Source organism: Nestor notabilis, unplaced genomic scaffold (assembly GCF_000696875.1).
Source record: "Nestor notabilis isolate BGI_N333 unplaced genomic scaffold, ASM69687v1 scaffold1671, whole genome shotgun sequence".
NCBI classification, from domain to species: domain Eukaryota; kingdom Metazoa; phylum Chordata; class Aves; order Psittaciformes; family Psittacidae; genus Nestor; species Nestor notabilis.
The window spans coordinates 1-18,825 of record NW_009915869.1 but is presented as its reverse complement, the minus strand read 5'-3'; the positions used below and the strand labels follow the sequence as shown (position 1 = coordinate 18,825).

General features: G+C 47.8%; 1 protein-coding gene across 1 annotated transcript in view; it reads left to right on the top strand.

The window, feature by feature from the left end:
- ZNF618 (zinc finger protein 618) overlaps positions 1-18,819 on the top strand; it is a gene marked incomplete at its 5' end in the record, with an annotated part of 38,063 nt that extends 19,244 nt beyond the window's left edge. The window contains 5 exons of the mRNA XM_010024324.1: positions 4,156-4,203; positions 10,790-10,867; positions 15,953-16,058; positions 17,042-17,056; positions 17,197-18,819. Coding sequence (XP_010022626.1) covers positions 4,156-4,203; positions 10,790-10,867; positions 15,953-16,058; positions 17,042-17,056; positions 17,197-18,688 — 1,739 coding nt within the window. The remainder of the gene's footprint in view (positions 1-4,155; positions 4,204-10,789; positions 10,868-15,952; positions 16,059-17,041; positions 17,057-17,196) is intronic.
- Positions 18,820-18,825: the final 6 nt, after the last annotated feature.

Genomic DNA, 18,825 nt, shown 5'->3' with positions numbered 1-18,825 from the left:
GAATGCCAGTCTCTCATTTCCTCATCTTAGGGGCTATATTTCTTTCTAGTGATCCAGTTTGAAATGCAAAACATTTTTTAGTACTGCACTTTGTTTTCCTGTTTATGCAGCACACTTGAGACCATTCTGTTTAGCTACTCAAAAGCAGTATCCTACGGTATATTAGGATCCTACAATATATTATGGTTCATAATTCCATCCAGTTGTAGCATGGAACCATTTCAAGCACAAGGATAATCAGAAATATCTCATTCACCACTTGGCACATAACCCAGTATTTTTAGTGTGTGTTAATTAGGGCAATCTCAAACAGAAATAGGTTCTGTGCCTTGCTTAGCAATAAGAGCAGAACTAACCTTTAGTTTTATGGAAAGCAGCAAAAAGACAGAGTGCAAATCAGGGTTCTGCTCATGATTTAAATCTCTGCAGCTTTGGTGATGGGACAGACCTGATGTCCACTTGTTGCAGTAGGAGGAGTTTGGCTCCTACTCCTGCCCTTACAGTGCCAGATCCCCAGTGCATCCCAATGGAAGCCCCGACTAAGACCCTCATCAGTGGCTCCTGCCAAACTTCTGTACCAAAAGAGCTGTTTTGCACTGGAAGTGCAGGTGCTCATGATGCACACACAGGAGTCAGCCAGGTGTGTTAGACACTGGGATCTTCCTTCTTCTCTGTTGATGCCCATACATCCTCTTCTGCTCTCTCTCTGTAGTCCAGTGATCTTATAGCTGATTTGGTTGGGTTTCTTCTGGGAAGACTTGACTTTTAGATTGGAACTTTTGGTGGGTGAGTGCAGCTTTAATGCCAGGGGCATAATAATTATCATAGAATCATAGAATAGTTAGGGTTGGAAAGGACCTTAAGATCATCTAGTTCCAACCCCCTGCCATGAGCAGGGACACCTCGCACTAAACCATGTTGCCCAAGGCTCTGTCCAGCCTGGCCTTGAACACTGCCAGGGATGGAGCATTCACACCTTCATTGGGCAACCCATTCCAGGGCCTCACCACCCTCACTGTAAAGAACTTCTTCCTTATATCTAATCTAAACTTTCCCTGTTTAAGTTTGAAGCCATTATCCCTTGTCCTGCCACTACAGTCCCTAATGAAGAGTCCCTCCCCAAATCCTTGTAGACCCCCTTCAGATACTCGAAGGCTGCTGTGAGGTCTCCACGCAGTCTTCTCTTCTCCAGGCTGAACAGCCCCAACTTTCTCAGCCTGTCTTATTAAGGGAGGTGCTCCAGCCCTCTAATCATCCTTGTGGCCCTCCTCTGGACTTGCTCCAACAGCTCCATGTCCTTTTTATGTTGAGGACACCAGAACTGTACACGATACTCCAAGTGAGGTCTCACGAGAGCAGAGTAGAGGGGCAGGATCACCTCCTTTGACTTTTGATGCAGCTCAGGAGTCTTGGTCTGATGGTAGCACAGCCAGCTCCCTGCACCTCTGCCTCCTGAGACAAATCCTATTCAAGTGATTCATCTCTTGCTAAATCTCTTTCTTACTGATTGGTTGCTCTGCAAACGGTACAAGCCACCTACTGCTGCCTTTCCACTGAGTCGGGAGGTCCAGGCCTGCTAAGGACCAAGTTTGAGGAGCGAGGGAGAGGGGGAGAGGGGTGGTTGTGATGTGAACTCCCACATTGGTGTAACTAAGCTGTGCAGGGCATGGGTAATGATGATGATGGGGCAATATAATTGCACATGCATAGAAGATCACTTTTCAGAGCAGCCAGATGAAGGATGACCACCTGAGTGCAGTTCTCACCATTAGAATAAAAGTAACAGAGAGAGAGGCTTCAGTTAAGAAAGTGTTGCTTTGCTCTGTTGCATAAATATGAGTTGCTGTGTCCACTGGGCATTTGCATGGAATTGAGGTTTCTGGGAATGGTTTATTTCTGGTGCCACATTCATTTAAGTTGTTCCAGACCTGTCATGCTCAACAGGCAACTTGTAGACAGGAAGAAAGATAATCTGGGTTAAAATAACCAGTCAGCAGCAAGTCTCTGTGGGTGATATCCTGCCAATTGCTCAAGAGCCCTGGGACACCAGGAAGGACATTGAGACTATACATCTGAAAGACATTGTGGCAAAAGGGTGAGCAGTCAGCAAAACTGGGAACAAATAGGTGGTGACAGGAGCTGTGGATTGCACTCTTCAAGCACAGATACTGTCCTGGGGCTGGACAGGACATGGCAAAAAAAGAGTCACTGACAGACCAGCATATGGGCAGAAAACCATTTCAGTTTTGCCTGGAGAATCTATAGAGTGAGATGAGCAAATCCCTAGAGCAAGCCAAAGCTAACTATCATTATTGTTCAAACTATGACGCTTCTGTGCTTGTTCTCTGAGCAGGTGGGTTTAGTGGAACTGACTGTGCTGAGGCAGGGACATTACAGTGAATGGATAACAAAATGGCCCATAATACAAAGATGGGAAACATCCAACCACAGGCTTTCTTCACTTAACATACTGTAGCAGCAATGCTTAGCAAGTGGCTTGAGCTCTTACTGCAGACTGGCAATGTTTTTCATGTGTATAGGAAGTCAGGTGTAACAAGGAGACTATGTTGGCGCCTCTGGCTGGAAAGCAGCCAGAGAGCGTGTTGAGAATTCCTTTCAGTGTGTGAAGTGAGATTTGCCTCTGCTGTGCCTTGTCCAGATCAGGTTCACTTCTGGGGGGACAGTAAAATGTTGGGTTTGGGCCCTTAAAAGCTCCCTTGTCTCTGCAGTGCTGAAGGAGCCCATTAAAACCTGAATCATAGAATCACAGGCTGGGACCGTAAAGCTGATCCAGTTCCAACCCCCTGCCATGGGCAAGGACACCTTCCACTAAACCACATTGCTCCAAGCCCTGTCCAGCCTGGTACTGAAGCCATGGGATGGTCCAGCGAGCATCCCTGTGCTCACTGAATTACAGCACTTCCCGAATCAGAGGCAGAGAGCACAGATAGTGTAAAAATGGCACCTGGAGGAGCCTGAACTGTACAGATGCTCTGTAGGACCAGATTAGGAACCTATTTCAATGAAGATCCTCCCCCAAATACAGACCTCATGAGCTGCAAATAGCCCCTAGTGCAATGCTGGGTAGTAGAAATGTGTTAAGTGACCAAGCAGTGTTCTGTTATCCAGCTAGTGACTTCCACACATACCCTTTCCATAGCACTGTCTGTTGATGTCTTTACCAAGGATCACCCATGCCTTCATCCCTTGCTGGCTGCTCCTGCCAGCAGAAGCTCCCTTCAACAGCTCAAGTCCTCCTCACGTGGAAATATTTTGCGCAAAGGCTCCCAGTGCTTGATCCGTGTGGTTAATGAGTAAAGTTTTCTTTCTAAGCAAACCACTCCAAGTCTGTCAGCCCCAGGAGCTTCATTCACTGCTGCATCAAATCATAACTTTGGACCTGGGACCATTCTGTAAATGCACTGAACTGATGACCGAGTATTTAACATTAATGGTTTCTTCCCCTCTGCAGGGGTTTGGTACTAAAGGACCTCACCTGTAGGATACTGCCCAGGGTCTGAGGTGCTGGGAATCACTGCTTCTGCTCCCGGGCACCGCAGGCTGCATACAGACAGCCCCTGGTTGACCAGGGCTAGTTGAGCATCCAGGGTTTCCAATCCTTTCAGTTTAAAGAGGGGCAATCTGCTAGGTATGCTGGGCAGGGAATGTGTATTCTCAGCCTGCTTAGGAACTCCCTCCTTTGACATACCATCCAGTGAAGTTACAACATCCTGGTTTTCCTTCCCAGCTTCAGTGTGAGGAAGCTGCACAGTGAATCTGAGGATTTGCATTTTTTGGGGGGCCCCAAAAAAGCAATTGTAAAGGTTTTCTTGCCCCTTTAATATTTCTTCCGTGAGCCCTCCCCACTTGACTGTTTATGTTACTGTAGCATAGGGTGTGTGTTAAAATCCCTGGACATCTTAAAATGGGAAGGAAAGATTCAGCTTCCTGGCCATGAGAAACCTGACAAGGCTCAGAGAGACAAATCCCAGCTGGACATGGCATAATTTGCAGTCAGCAGAGACCCCCATCCTGCCAGAGTTACATCTGGAAGTGCAAAGGAAGGATAAGGGCCAGGAGCAGGTAGGCAGAGTTGTGCAGCAGGCAACGAGGGCTCTGCCAGGCTCAATGTTAAAATCTCTTTCTCTTTTGCAGAATCCACAAGTCCCCTGATTTCAAATCCTTTCCCACTTTTACAACTAAGTGTGATGGATGTTGGGAGTGCACCTCCACCTGCAGCCCTGCTGGCTGCCCTTCTGGTATTTCTCATGAATAAATGGGGGTCTTATTGCAAGTCCAGCTGTTAAAGAAGGAAATGTCTCACTTCTGTGACTCTGGTTTCAGCTTTAAACGCAGCAGAAGTCCTTCAGGGTGTTTCTGTGCAGTATGTGTTTGTGAGACCATTTAGGCTCGCCTTCTGGGAGTTCAGTTTGATGGAAGATGCCAATAATAGATGTTCTGAGAGACTGAGGTTCAAAACCTGAAAATGAACCCATGTCTGAGTTACATTTGTGCACAGGAAAACTCATCTTCATGGCTCAGCTAAGTAAACACCTTTTGGCCTGAGAGCACAGATGAGAAATGGGAGCCCAGGGAATGGTGGTGAGCAGGCAGGGGAGGAAGGAGAGCAAGTTTGGGTGTTTGTTGAAGATTCTGCCTTATGTTCTTGGATGCTTTCAACAGGAGGAGCTGCTTCCTTCACCTTATGGTGTGTTTGGTTACTACTTGGCTTGTGTCTGCTTTCTAGGGATGATGCTGTCTGCGCCAACCCTGTCACCCAAGACTTCTGTCCCTTGGTGCTGGCCAGCACTGAGGGCTGCACCCTGAGCACCCTGAATGCTTGGTCATTCTTCGCTCACAAATCTGAGAAAGAAGCAAAAGCTTTGTTCAGAACAGGAAGACCTCACCTTGGAAGAGAAGTCAGATTAGTGCCAACAAGTCTGACAACCCTGATGCATTTGGGTCTCCCCTTCTTAAAGCATCTTCCACAGCACTTTTTTAGGTAGTACTTCTTACTGTCTGAGACAGGTGGAAGTGACAGAAGTTCTGATTTCAAGAAATTCCCACTTATTTTGGTGTGGTGGCATTTTTCTAGGAGACTGCTGCTGGTCCTCATGTATTGTTTCATCAGCTTGTGTCAAAAGAACTGAAAGATGCAGTTCTGCTTTTATTAAAGGTGAAGCCGATGGAAACAGTGAGTGGGCAGAAGGACTGAGAAGTTTCCCTTGCAGCTCTTCTGCATTTGTTTTTCATCAGAATGTGGACGGAAGTGCTGAAATGTGGGTCTCTGTGGAGGAGGGCGCTGAGCTGCATGGGGGTCTGCTTCCTGCGCTGTCGTCAGGCCCCGAGCTGGTGCTAGGCTTCACTCAGGGTGTTTGCTGTTGAAACTTTCTGTTAAAACCTCTCAACTCATGTTCAATCCTGGCCTTAAACCAGGCTCTGCTATTTTCTCTGGCTTAGATGTGGCAATGAGATTTAACATGGGAATTAGAGTGATTTATTTAAGCTAAGCACAAATACTGGGTTTTCTCTTGGCTTGGCTTACACAGCCTTGCTGTCTTACTTGGGAGCCTTGTTCACTGCATATATATAAAGCACTAATAAAAGTGTCTAATAATAGCCCTAGAGAAAGATGTTTTAAATTGTGCCACCAGCTGTGATTGTTCGTTCTGTGTGGCTCAAGAGAATGGAGAGGCTTCAGCGGCTGCTGGTGCTTTAGGTTTCTGTGAAGGTGTTTTCAGAGGGTACCTGGGCAAGCAGGAGGGTGACGTGACAGCATGTTGTGTTCAGAGCAGAGGGGGCCTGGCTCACAGAAGAGGTTGGTTTTCCAGGGCGGGAGGGGGATGCTTCTGGGGAGAAGGAGTGCTCTGTGCTCAGCTACCAACACCAGTGCACCACAGACAAATGCCTCTTCTCTGCAGGACAAAAGCTCTTTGGTGCTTGATTGGAGAGTGTGATGCCATTGTTTGAGGATGCTGCAGTGCTTGAGTTTCACAGAGCTGGCAAGGGGCTGTTAGAGGTGCCCTGGGATGGGTTTTGCAGTTCCAACAGCACTGCCCGCTTGCAGTGGGGTTTTTTGTGCTCTCCACTACACAACCCCTCTGTGTTGTGGGAAAATTCAGAACGAGACTCAGACTCCACTGAGATCAGTTGGCTGGAGAAAAGCTCTTGTCTGCTGGCAAACAGGACATGTTCAGGGGTATCCTCCTCCTTCCAAATTTCGAATACTTTGCACCAGAAGGGCTGTTCAGAGGCAGGATCCCATTGCTGCACAGGCTCTAGAGCTTGTTGTGCTGCTGTAGGGAAGTGCATCTTAGCTGGGGCTGAGTATGAACCCATATGGGAGAGCTGGAGATGTATCCCAAAGCCTGCAGAAATGCAGCATCTCTGAGTGCTGTCCCAGTTTCACAGCTATGGGCTTGGCTGTGTGGAAAGGTTGCTTTCTGGAGGTGGGTAGAGGGGCTAAAGCAGCCTTGCATTTCATCTTCTGAGATGTGCAGCGTGAGATGCTGGGCTGCAGGGTTAGAGTTGAGCATTGTAGCATTTTCATGGTTTAGTTAACGTGAAATTTTTGTCAATAGTAGAATCACAGAACAGTTTGAGTTGGAAGGGACCTTCAAAGCTCCCCTGGTCCAGCCCCCTGCAATGAGCAGGGACATCTTCAACTAAATCAGATTGCTCAGAACCACATCCAGCCTGGCCTGGAATGTCTCCAGGGATGGGGTATCCACCACCTCTCTGGTCAACATGTGCCAGTGTTTTACCACCCTCATTGTACAAAATTTCTTCCTCACATAGTAGAGAGGCCACAGTCTGATCCATATGAACTGCAGAACCTTGTGCCTTGGTCACAGGCCAATACAGCAAGAGCAACCAAAGCTTGGGGTACTCCTGAAGGCAGTCTTGGTGAGCTCTTTGCCTGTGTCCTTCCACCTTTTGTAGCTGTGTAAGGTTTGGGCTGTGTTAACACATCACCCAGCTGCTTCAGGTTGAGCAGTGGTTACTAGGAGTGAGCTGTGGAAACAATGAGAGAAGGGGAAAGCTGCTGATGCAGCCTGGTGAGTTCGTGCTCCACTCACTTTTGAGATGCAAGTTGAAGATGAAGGAAGGTTGTGTGAGTGCAGTAGCCCTATATGCCTGCTGGGAATTAGTGGGGTCTTGGGATGATGTAGCCCATGTTCTGCACCAGCCCAGGAGGGCTCAGGGCTCTGGGGTCTGTGGTTACTGGTGTGAACTGGAGCCCCAGCCTGTAGCCTGAGGAAGCCAAGTGCACAGCAGGAGTGTAATGGAGAAAGCAGAGCACCCCCATTCCCAGCCCATGCCAGGGGAACAGAGCTAGACGTTTCACGGCACCTGGCATTGCAAAGAGGCCCATGGGCCCAAGTGAGAGCCAGGACCCTGTCTGAGCATGTGGGTAAATGGCTGTTTTTCTCATCAAGTGGGTGCTGTTGCTCCTGCCCCAACTCCCACCCCTCAGATGAGGAGCAACAAGAGGAATTGGTTCCTCAGAAGCAGTGAAGGGTTTGAGGAGGGGAGGAAGGATGTTTCCAGCAGTGGGACACAGGTTGTCCAGGCAGTCCTGCTGGGGGTTAGAAGTCTCTGAGCCATTTCTGACTGTGTGGCTGCTCTTCCTGCTTTGCTCATACCTAAGGCCTGTCTTGGCCACCCAAAGCAACTGGGGCTGTTGGAGCACACAGATGCTCTCAGGGAGTGGTGTGAGCAGCACAAATGGGTCCTAGCTTTCCTTGTGCCATCACCAGCAGAGCTGAGAGGGAAAGGAGAGGTTTGTGGATTGGAGCAGTCACGGGCCCCTTGCTGAGTTCAGGCCACCTGATGGAGAACAGATCCCTTCTGGATGCAGGGAAGCATCCAGAGCAGGGCAGAGGAGAGGCTGAAATTCCCCCCTGGGAAGGGAAGCAGAGTGCTTACACAGTGCTGTGGAGGGGGCTGTGCTCCCAGCAAGGAGAACAGGCACAAGTGGGGCTCACAGGGGTGTGCAGAGCAGTTCTGACATTTCCAGTTAACTGTAAGTTGCAAGCAGAAATCAAAGGGAGGGGGATTTATTTGCTATGTGCCAGCCCAGGTGAGGAGTTCTGTTCCGGTTGTGGGTTTTGCCTGGTTTTAGATACAAATTGCCTCTTCCTTCTCTCCATTTGCCCTATCTCCTTCTTCTAGCCCTGACACGTCCCACCTCCTTCCAGCCAGCCTGGCTGTTCCCAGCTCCCTGCTTTATGGAGCATAAAGGGGCTTAGAAGCTGAAACCTTGGAAGTACGAGGATTTAGAAAGCCCTGTGAAGTAAAGGAGCTTCATTCATTCCCACACGAATTCTGCATGTCCTCCCAAGCATCCCATCCCTCCTCCCCGAGAACAACTTTTGAGTTTAAATGTTATCCCTAGTTTTAATTCAGCTCACCTTCGCTTGTGGCAAACTGTAGGTTTCTCTGACTCTTGGTCTTAAAAGTATTTAGACAATGTTGAATGTGAACCTTGTTTTTGAGAGTCAGCAGTGTCTTTGTTTCCAGAGGTGGACGTTTCTGTGGTGGAACAGAATGGGGGAGATTTTGGAAATGGGATGGAAATCCACAAGATTTTTCTGAGAAGAATCGCATATGAGAGACCTTTCAGAGTCCCTGAGTGCACAGTATGTTGTAGTGGCAGAGGGGGAATCTTGAGGTGAAGCCAAGACCTTGATGGATGGAGATGGAGAGAACCCAGAAAACTGGTCAGGAGTGAAGGGCCCTTAAGTCAGGCAAGGGGAGAGTTAGAAGAAAGGCAGTGCAGGTTTCTGGTGATAAAATAGCTGAGAATATACCAGGAGGAAGGAAAAGCAGCTTGGTGAGACAGAATAAGCAGAGGAAGAAATGTGAGGATGTAGTTAGAAAAATGGATGTGAGACATGTGCTTGGAGAGTGCTGGATGTATGCGAGTGAAATTTGTAAGTGTGCTCTCAACTGCCATGGTCTTCCCTGTTTTTCACAAGCACAGTTACTTAAGTACAGTATTTCCAAACTTCCTCACTACAGCAAAACCCATAAAAAGAAAACACCATGAGTTAAATAGTGTTGAGCACAGCCCCTACAGATGGAGCTGGTTCCATCGGTTCAGAGGGCTGGTGGCTCTGTGGAGAGGCACAGGAGGGCCTCCAACCTTACGGTGTACAAGTATAGCTTACGTGAATCCCTTATGGTCTCTTCTGTGTTTCTCCTCACAGCTTCCTGTAGCCATCTGATAAATTCTGGGGTTCGCTACCTGCGATAGACTTCTTACATATCATAGCCAAGTCAGGCTTGTGCTTTCCTGTACTTTGGTTCTTCCATCCTGGATGGTGCTGCTTTTGCTTATTCATTGATGGAGAATATGTGTTTCCCATTGTACTGTATAGATAGAGATTCCTAGTGTATTGTAGCAATAGACCTTGCTCTGTGTATGTGCCAGGCATTTATATGTGAAGTTGTTTATATGCCAAATGCTTGCATTTGTCCATTCTGCTGTTCTGAAACAAAATGCAACAGCATAAGAAGTGCTGGTATATCTGGAGGTGTAGAAGCAAACTGCAACATTAATGAACTTCAGCCACTGTAGTTTGATATTCTATCTGTCAACTAATGTACTTAATACTGTTTAAGGAGCAACTGCAAACATTTGCTGTTAGGTTAATGCAGTGGAAGAAATGCACTTTTAACATACTCATTAGAACAGAACTAAACGTGTCTTTCAGCTCATGAGGGAGCTCTGCACCCAGCTCTTTCTTGAATCCAGCTCATCCATGTACTCTGGCAACATGGCTCTCCTGCTCTGCTCTCAGCCCTGGCACAGCTCTGATTCCTGTGCTTCCTCCCCTCCACCTCTATTTACCCAGCACCGTGCTGCTGCCAAGCCCAGTGGCACTCACCATTCCCCAGACTCGCTGCACTTGTGAGAGCCACAAAAAACCCCAAGCTGAGTTCCTCCATGGCACTTCATCCCCCAACTTCTGAGCAACAGGATTTTCATAACCTGCTGCTCCATGTCTCAGGAAAGGCAGCAGAGACTCAATTTGACCAGACTGGACATAAAATGAGTTCACCATCTTTGCTTTCAGGTTTAGAAGTAACACAGGTACGCTTGAAACAGCCCACAAGAGGCATGAGTTAGTAAACCCCAATCAGAGTGCAGCCTCTCCAGTCTTTGTGCAGATTCATAGAATCACAGGCTGGTTTGGTTGGAAAGGTCGTCTAGTACAACCCCCCAGAATGAGCAGGGACATCTTTAACTAGATCAGATTGCTCAGAACCACATCCAGCCTGGCCTTGAATGTCTTCAGGGATGGGGCATCCACCACCTCTCTGGGCAACCTGTGCCAGTGTTTTACCATCCTCATTGTGAAGAAGTTCTTCCTCACATCCAACATGAATCTCCCTCTTCTAGTTTAAAACCATCACCTATTGTCCTGTCACAGCAGGCCCTGCTAAAAGTCACTGAGATTCACACATGCACCAGCAGGAGCTTTGCTTTATTGCACGAGCTGTCCCACTGCCATCCTCGTGGCAGTGGAGTAGTGAAGTGAAGTGAAGCCCATGGAGAAGTGCCCAACCCCAGCCCAGAAGCAGTGACCTGCCCAAGTGCCTTCCTAAATCACAGACCGAGCCTTCAGGTTCATTCCTAAGGAGCTGCTGTGACGTGCACACATGGGCCGAGGTGACAAGGACCACAGGGCACTGCCCTGCTACTATACAAACTGAAGTATGCACATGTGCTGCTTCCCTGCATACTCTGTGTAATTCTTCTGAACTGATTTCTCCCAAACAGAGCCTTACACCTGTGGAGCTTGTGGAATCCAGTTCCAGTTTTATAACAATCTCCTGGAGCACATGCAGTCCCACGCAGGTAAGCTGGGCACCTCAGTTCTGCGCCGCTGCCTGATGCTCACCCCCTTGTGTGTCAGTCTCTGTGCTCACCATTTCCAAAGCCCCAGTAACCTCACCTACAGCAAAAAAGATCCTCAAAGGCTGGAGCACGTAGCAGTGGCTGACAGTGCAAGACTCAGGAAATGCCATAAACTTTACTGGTTTTCTTAGGAAGAGGAAACGTGCAATGCTAACACAGAGCACATCACTCTACTCATTCCTTTTATCCAGCAGAATCTAGGGCACACTCAGTGCGTAAGCATTGATGGGTCACTCCTACAGCAGATTAAATCCCTTCTGCAAAAAGGGTACTTCTCATGGAAGCAAACAAAGCAAAACTGCTCGCAGGGCAGCAGAGCCTTTGCCCACACAAGTCCCTCTCTGTGCTTGTGTCTTGTGGAGTTCTGCAAAGGACTGAAATGTGTTCCCAGAAGAAGAATTTGCCATCTCAGCAGTTGTGTTCATTTCCTTCTCAGCTGTCTACAAAAGCAAATGCCAAGGAGCAGTTCCACTACATTGTTTCTAAGACACCTTTTTTGTTCTCTATTTTAGTACATAAGAGATGACTAAAGTTTCAAAGCAGAAGCTGTTTCAAAGGCAGTATTCAGAATATTCAAAACCATAGAAACAGGATATTTTTCTAGTGGCAGAACTTTGTTCTTTTTTGACTCCTGAACGAAATTCAAGTGAGTTAACACAGGTTTACAAATTAATTCACCTTTCACAGACCTGTGCACTCTAACAGACAGCTGCTCTGTTGAGATTCATGTTCAGTGCTTGCATCTGCCCTCATGTTACAGGTAAGCCCTGAGCAGAGTGGCACGGGAGGACGAGTGGCTTGAGGATAGGCACATTTTCTATTCTATAACGGTAATTCTAATCCAAGTTCTTAATCTTATTGTGATTTAGATTTTGATAGCGTCCCTTGAGTTCTTCATCCGTGCGGTTCCTCGGTTCCAGTTCAGTTCTTGTTGGCAAATCTTAGTTCAGGTTTTATGTGTTGCTCAGCAACTCTTTTATCATCTTTGTAATGTAATGAAGACACATTCAGGGTAATTTGTTATGAGATGGTGTTTCATGGCTGTTATTTACTACTAGAGCATAAGCTGGTTGATGTGGAGTAATTGGACTTCACATTACCCTGAGGAGCAGTGCAGCTTGGCTCAGGGTAGTGGCTGCAATCACTCCATGGTGTTGGGTTCTGCTCTTACTGTTCCTCTCTGGCAATTCCTGCTTGCCTCTGAGCTGTGTCCTGAGCATCCTATTCCTTCTTCTGGTATCTGGTACTGAAATGCAGCATTTTGAGATGTAGCTCTTGATGACACTGAGTAGAGGAGCTGCAGGGGAGGGACCAAGCTGAAGTGTCAAAGTGGGGGATGGCCCTTCGCTGGCAAGGTGTGAGCTATTGAAAACTTTAAGCTACTGCTGGCTGCAGCTTCTTCCTTCTCTCTTTAAAAATGACCCATGGTATCTGGGCTTGTTCACCTAGGTCACTTTGGACACAGAACAGGGCTGGAGGGGGCAGGTTTCTGTGGTCTGACTCAACGTTAGCAGAGATATATTAAATCCCCTCTCCCCAACTTAGGATTCCTCCTGTTAAACTCTTACTTTCTCATCTCTCCCTGCTCTGTTTGTAATTCACCATCTTCTGCTTGGCTGCTTTCTCACAGATGTCTCACTGGTGCAGTGACAACATAAAGACACTTGTCCATGTCTTGTGTAAGCACATTCTCCAGGTGTCCCTGAGGCAGCCGCCCCCATCATGGCATCTCTGTGTGTAGTCCCTCCAGTCCTGTGCTCCTGCCTCCTCCCTGGGGGGAACAGCAGCCTATCCTCCAGATCTGTGTACTGGGGGCAAGGAGGATGGTACTTGCTGCTATGGGGTGAGGGCAGAACAAAATGAAGAGGTGTGAAAGCTGCAGCAAGCTCTGGTGGGTTCTGGATATTGTACTTTATCAGAGCAACGGCAGAGATCACACAGGGTTTGCAGTTACTCTGCTCGCAGTTTTGTTGCCTTTCAGCCTATCAGGGCTTGGAGTTTTCCATATCCAAGAAACAGCATCGGCATGTCTCTGAAGTCTAGGAATGCAGAGACCTTGCAGTAATTAGCAGAACTGGTGGCACAGGATCATCCACATCCTGGGAACACTGACATAGTGGTTTATACCAGTCCATATGCCTGGCTTAAGGAATGTTTCATTATGGAGATGCCAGGTTGGCCGGGCTTTGGAGCAACCTGCTCTAATGGAAGGTGTCCCTGCCCATGGCAGGGGGTTGGAACTTGGGTGAGCATTAAGGTCCCTTCCAACAAAAGCAGTCTGTGATTCTATGACTGTGCAGAGATACAGGAAGCCCATATGGGTCAAATACTCCTTCAGTTAATGTGTTCAGGCATCCAGTTTGGCTTATCATATCTGGTGCAAAGGGCTCATCTCTTCCAGCTAAATGTGATGCATCCACTGAGCCCGTCTTGGAAGTGTCTGAAGCCAGGGAATGTGCTGCTGGGCTTGGGGAGCAAAAGCAGGGACATACTGGCTCTGGAGTCACTCAGAGGGATGAGCCTGGGGCTAGAAGGTAATAAGGAGAGATTATAGCTCCATAAAGCAGCTACACAGTGAGGAGAAGCAATTAGAATGTAAATTGGATGCTGAAAGGCAGAAATAGAACAGCAGAACACCAGGCAAAGGAATTTGTTCTGTAATTACACTGTACAATATACTGCTTTGACTCCCTTTAGAGTACTTTGTTCAGGTCGAGTGCTACCATATAATGCCCTTCCTACAATCTAGAGCTACAAAATAGAAGGACGACTAGGCTGAACCTGGATTAAAGGATTGGAGGCATGAAGAGAAATTAAAGAACCATGATCTGTGTAGTTCACAGACTGCCTGATAAGGAAGATGAGGCTGAAATAATACACAAATCTCATTAATGCCATATTGAATGCCAGCAGATATTTGTACATAATAAATCCCCTATTAATATGAAACAGATAAAGAGTTAGGGGAGGAAATAGAGAGGGTTTCTCCCCCCACCCCTCACTAAGACAAGGACAGCCTGAACCATGAACAAAGTTAGGAGGCAACATTCAGCATCTTCCTTTGCCTGCCCACAGATGTTTGGAGTTGAGGACACTGGTGGTGGTAGCTCAAGAGCAATTAGTCTGTGTAAATGCTGGGGGGAAAATAATGTGTCATACCTAATCACTGGCATTCACTGGAGCATCTCCTGCTCTTCAAGTCTCTTCCTCACCTGCAAAGATGGACCTCTGTCTGCAGTCCTGAGCGCGGCAATGCTCCTCAGGTACCCACCATGAGCAGTGTGTTCTGTGGGCACATAGAGTCCTCAAAGCAGTCCCAGAGTCAACCCTGGTTCTGTCATATCCTGGATCTCCTGGGTGTTGGTCCAGTCTGTGCCCAGTGCAGTGCCCAGATGTAATAACTGTGCAGTCTGTGAGTGTTCATCACAAGGTCTGTGAATGTCCCAGCACTTAACGTGCAGAGCTGCTCAAATTTGAGAGAGTTTTTTTGTAAGGAAGAGAGCACTGGAGTTCATCACATCATTGCTTGTCTCTAGATCCTGGCTGGTCCCCCTTCTCTCCCGGGTCATTCCCGCACATGGACAGCAACTTTGCCCTCTCCAGTTTGTTCTGAAGGGCGGTCCAGTGCTGTGCCCAGCACCAGGTTGACCTGGGCTGCAGAGCAAAGAACTTGTGTGTGCCTTAACAAGGCATTCCTCTAATTCCTGCTCTGCTGTCAGGAGTGCTGAGGCAGGATTGATTTCGCTGAATCCTGGTGTGCTGGTGTGCCTAGGCTATAGTTACTGCTACCTGAGCTGCTGGTCAGCATGGACTTCCTTTATAATCAGTGGAGAAGAAGTCATTAACTCCAGGTGAGTTCAGATCATGATGGGTCTTGTACAAGAGGCATCTAGTTCTACCTGGGTGAGTAAATGGAATTAATCACACTCTTAAGCCTGTTTTGCACCACTGAGTGTAAAAGGAACCCTAAGGGGCTTTGTGTATCTAACAAAGATGTCCAGAATTAGGCAAGATGAGTCCATCCATGATGGGTAAAGGGCCTGTTTTGTCTTCTTTGGGTTTAATTACGTCCTTCTGTTCAGCCTGGTTATCAGTCTCTCCATCTTTCTCTTTCCTCTTCCACCTCTCTTCATTGTCCACTCTATTGCTGTTTCACAGCCTACTTCAGAGCAGTTTCATAGTGAAGCACACTAAGAAATAGAAAGTTTCCTGTAGAGGGTGGGGGAGAAGTTCTTGGGGCACAGGAGAGGAAAGGACATGGATACAATGCAGTATTTACTGATTCTGCATTTCCTTGAAAGATCCCATCAGGTTGGCAGCCAAAGTGTTCAGCCCACTTACATATATAGAATTGGGAGCATGAATACAGAGACCCTGGAGCAGTTGCTGTCTTTGCAGCCACAGGGAGGAGCAATCTTTGGTCACACTCCAGAAACTTTGGGGCGTTTTCCTTCTTGTTTCCAGTCTGAGGCAGCAGTGAGCAGCCTTAGAGCAGATTGGCTCCCTCTCTACCATGGGAGGAAACCCTGTGTGCATATCGTAGTAAGATCTACGGGTACAGAGGAGTTGAGCAGAGCTTGAAAGACTTGCAGTGCAGAAAGGGGTAGTAAGGCAGAAGGATAAATGTTTGTTACACCTCCTTTCATTTTGAAGGCAAGCAAATTGCACAGGTCAGGCTGTACAAGGACCGTCTATTCCTGGTGTGCAGCTCCAGTTGATGGGGAGACATTCCTCATGTGTGCTGATGGCATCAATGTCACTGATGCACAGAATAAGCCCTTGTCACTGCAGTCCCATTTTGGGAGGTGTGAGATTGCAAGTCCAAAGGCTTTTCAAGGTTTCTGACAGTACTGTGCCAGCTCACTGACAACTGCTTAAAAGCTACAGAGAATGTAGTAGGTTGTTGTCACCTTAGTGAAGGGGACCAGAAATAAATGCTACTCAGATGGGTACTGTTTCCTCTTCTTTGTGCTTTAAGCATTATTACCTTGTGCTTCTAACACCTCCCTGTCTCTTGCCCCACAGCGGACAACGAGAACAATATTGCCTCTAGCCAGCCCAGATCACCTCTAGCTGTTGTAGAAGAGAAGTGGAAACCACAGCTCCAAAGAAATAATGCCAACAACAGTACGTAGCGGTGTTTACTCTTCCATCCTGGGCTTTCCTGTCCACTTGGAACAAGTGGCTGTCAGGGTGCAGCAGTGATGGGCATTGCACAAGGCCTTCATCTTGCCTAAGTGCACTTGATTTCATCTCTAATTCATGTACTCCCCTGCAGAGCAGAGCACCCGTTCCCATTACAGGAGGGCTCGTGTGCAAAAAGTACTGGGAGCCCTGGAGAGGTGGTTGGAAAGGTTTGCAGGGAAGATGCATTTGGGAACTCCTGGAAAAAGTTAACTTCTGAGCCAAGGTCAGACTTCCCAACCTGGAAATGAAAGACTAGTCCAGTTGTCATGGTGTGACATAGGCATAACCTGTCACTCCCTGTGCTAGCAGGCAGCCAGGGTCTGCTTTATCCTCAGTTCATCCTCTGAGCTTCCCCACAGGAAAAGGTAAAATATAGCCCTGTGGAAAATCAGTTCCAAAGCACTTGAGCTGAGCAGCCTGGGGGAAGGGTGATAGAAAGACTTGAGGCTTTTGTGTTCTGGCATGGCCAAAAATGACATTCATATTGCCTGAAATGAGCCACAAAAAGTGGAGTTGCTGGTGTTCAGTGAAAGAAATGGAAAGTTGGGCTCCAGCACTGTTGGAGATGGTGCAGGAAGTTGTATGCTTCATTGAAGAACCTTCTCTTAAAATAACAATCTTGGAAAGGCTCAGATCACAAAATTGGGAAGGTGTCCAGTTTTCCAGCTGGGCTAAGCTGTGACCACCAGCCCTTAGACATGGATAGCGAATGGCACTCAAGATATTGTAACTTAGCCAGGCAGTTCCTCAGTGAACACCACAGGGACAGCATTGGTTGGTGCACTGGATTGTGAGTAGATAGTGTGTTCTCTGTCTCAGTTCCCACACCGGGGAGCAGCATGCAGACAAGCTCGTTGCTGCTCCAAGCAAAGAGCAAGGCCTGTCCCTTTGCTGAACGGAGGGGTTTCTCTGTCCAGAAATCCTCAGGGGAGGAAGTCCAGGGTTGGAGATGTCTCTTCATCTGGTCACATTCCACCTCTTTGGGTCTCTCTGAGAATTGTTCTGTGACTCCCTCCTCTCTCCTGCTGTAGAGGAGCAATGCTTATATGGTGCTTTCTCCCCCTCCTTGTATTTCACTGCAGCATCCTCGCGATCCCGGAGAAGGAGCGGCAGAACATTGCCGAGAGGCTCCTGAGGGTGATGTGCACTGACCTTGGGGCTCTGAGTGTGGTGAGCGGGAAGGAGTTCATCAAGCTAGCACAGACCCTGGTGGATAGTGGAGCTCGCTATGGTGCCTTCTCAGTCACTGAAATCCTTGGCAATTTCAACACACTGGCTCTGAAGCATTTGCCTCGGATGTACAACCAGGTGAAGGTGAAGGTAACCTGTGCGCTGGGCAGCAATGCATGCCTGGGCATCGGCGTCACTTGCCACTCGCAGAGCATCGGCCCCGATTCGTGCTACATCCTCACAGCTTATCAGGTGGAAGGCAACCACATCAAGAGTTACGTCCTGGGAATTAAGGGTGTAGACATTCGAGATAATGGTGATTTTATCCACCACTGGGTCCAGAACGTGCTCTCGGAGTTTGTGATGTCGGAGATCAGGACGGTGTATGTCACAGACTGCAAAGTCAATTCCTCTGCGTTCTCCAAGGCAGGCATGTGCTTGCGTTGTTCGGCCTGTGCCTTGAACTCAGTGGTGCAGAGTGTGCTCAACAAGCGAACACTACAGGCCCGCAATATGCACGAAGTGATCGAGCTCCTGAATGTCTGTGAAGATCTGGCGGGATCCACAGGCCTCTCGAAGGAGACCTTTGGCTCCCTGGAAGAGACCTCTCCCCCGCCCTGCTGGAACTCAGTCACTGATTCCCTACTGCTTGTCCATGAGCGCTATGAGCAGATCTGCGAGTTCTACAGCAGAGCCAAGAAGATGAACCTCATCCAAAACCTGAACAAACATCTGCTCAGCAACCTGGCAGCTATTTTGGCTCCGGTGAAGCAGGCGGTGATAGAGCTGAGCAATGAGAGCCGGCCCACCTTGCAGCTGGTACTACCCACCTATGTCAAACTGGAGAAACTGTTCACTTCCAAAGCTAACGATGCTGGTGTGGTCAGCAAACTTTGCCACCTTTTCTTGGAGGCGCTGAAGGAGAACTTCAAAGTTCATTCAGCACACAAGGTAGCCATGATCTTAGACCCTCAGCAGAAACTGCGGCCCGTCCCACCATACCAGCATGAAGAGATCATTGGCAAGGTGTGTGAGTTGATCAATGAGGTAAAAGAGTCCTGGGCAGAAGAAACAGAATTTGAACCTTCAACCAAGAAGCCTCGGTCAGCAGGGGAAGCCACAGCAGCTCAGGAAGAAGATTGGTTCGGGAAAAATGAAGTCTATGATTATTTGCAAGAACCTCTCTTCCAGGCCACCCCTGACCTGTTTCAGTACTGGTCATGTGTTACCCAAAAGCATACAAAACTAGCCAAGCTAGCCTTTTGGCTCTTAGCAGTGCCTGCTGTTGGTGCCAGAAGTGAATGTGTAAATATGTGTGAGCAGGCTCTCTTAATCAAAAGGAGACGGCTACTCAGTCCAGAAGACATGAACAAACTCATGTTTTTGAAGTCCAACATGCTTTAAGACTGTCTTTTAATTAAAACAAAACTTTAAAACACTGTTCCAAACAAAGAAAAAAAGAATTTTAAGTTCTAAACACTGTGGACCTCATTATGAATGCCCCTGGAAACCAAGTGCTTTTTTATATATATATAAAAATA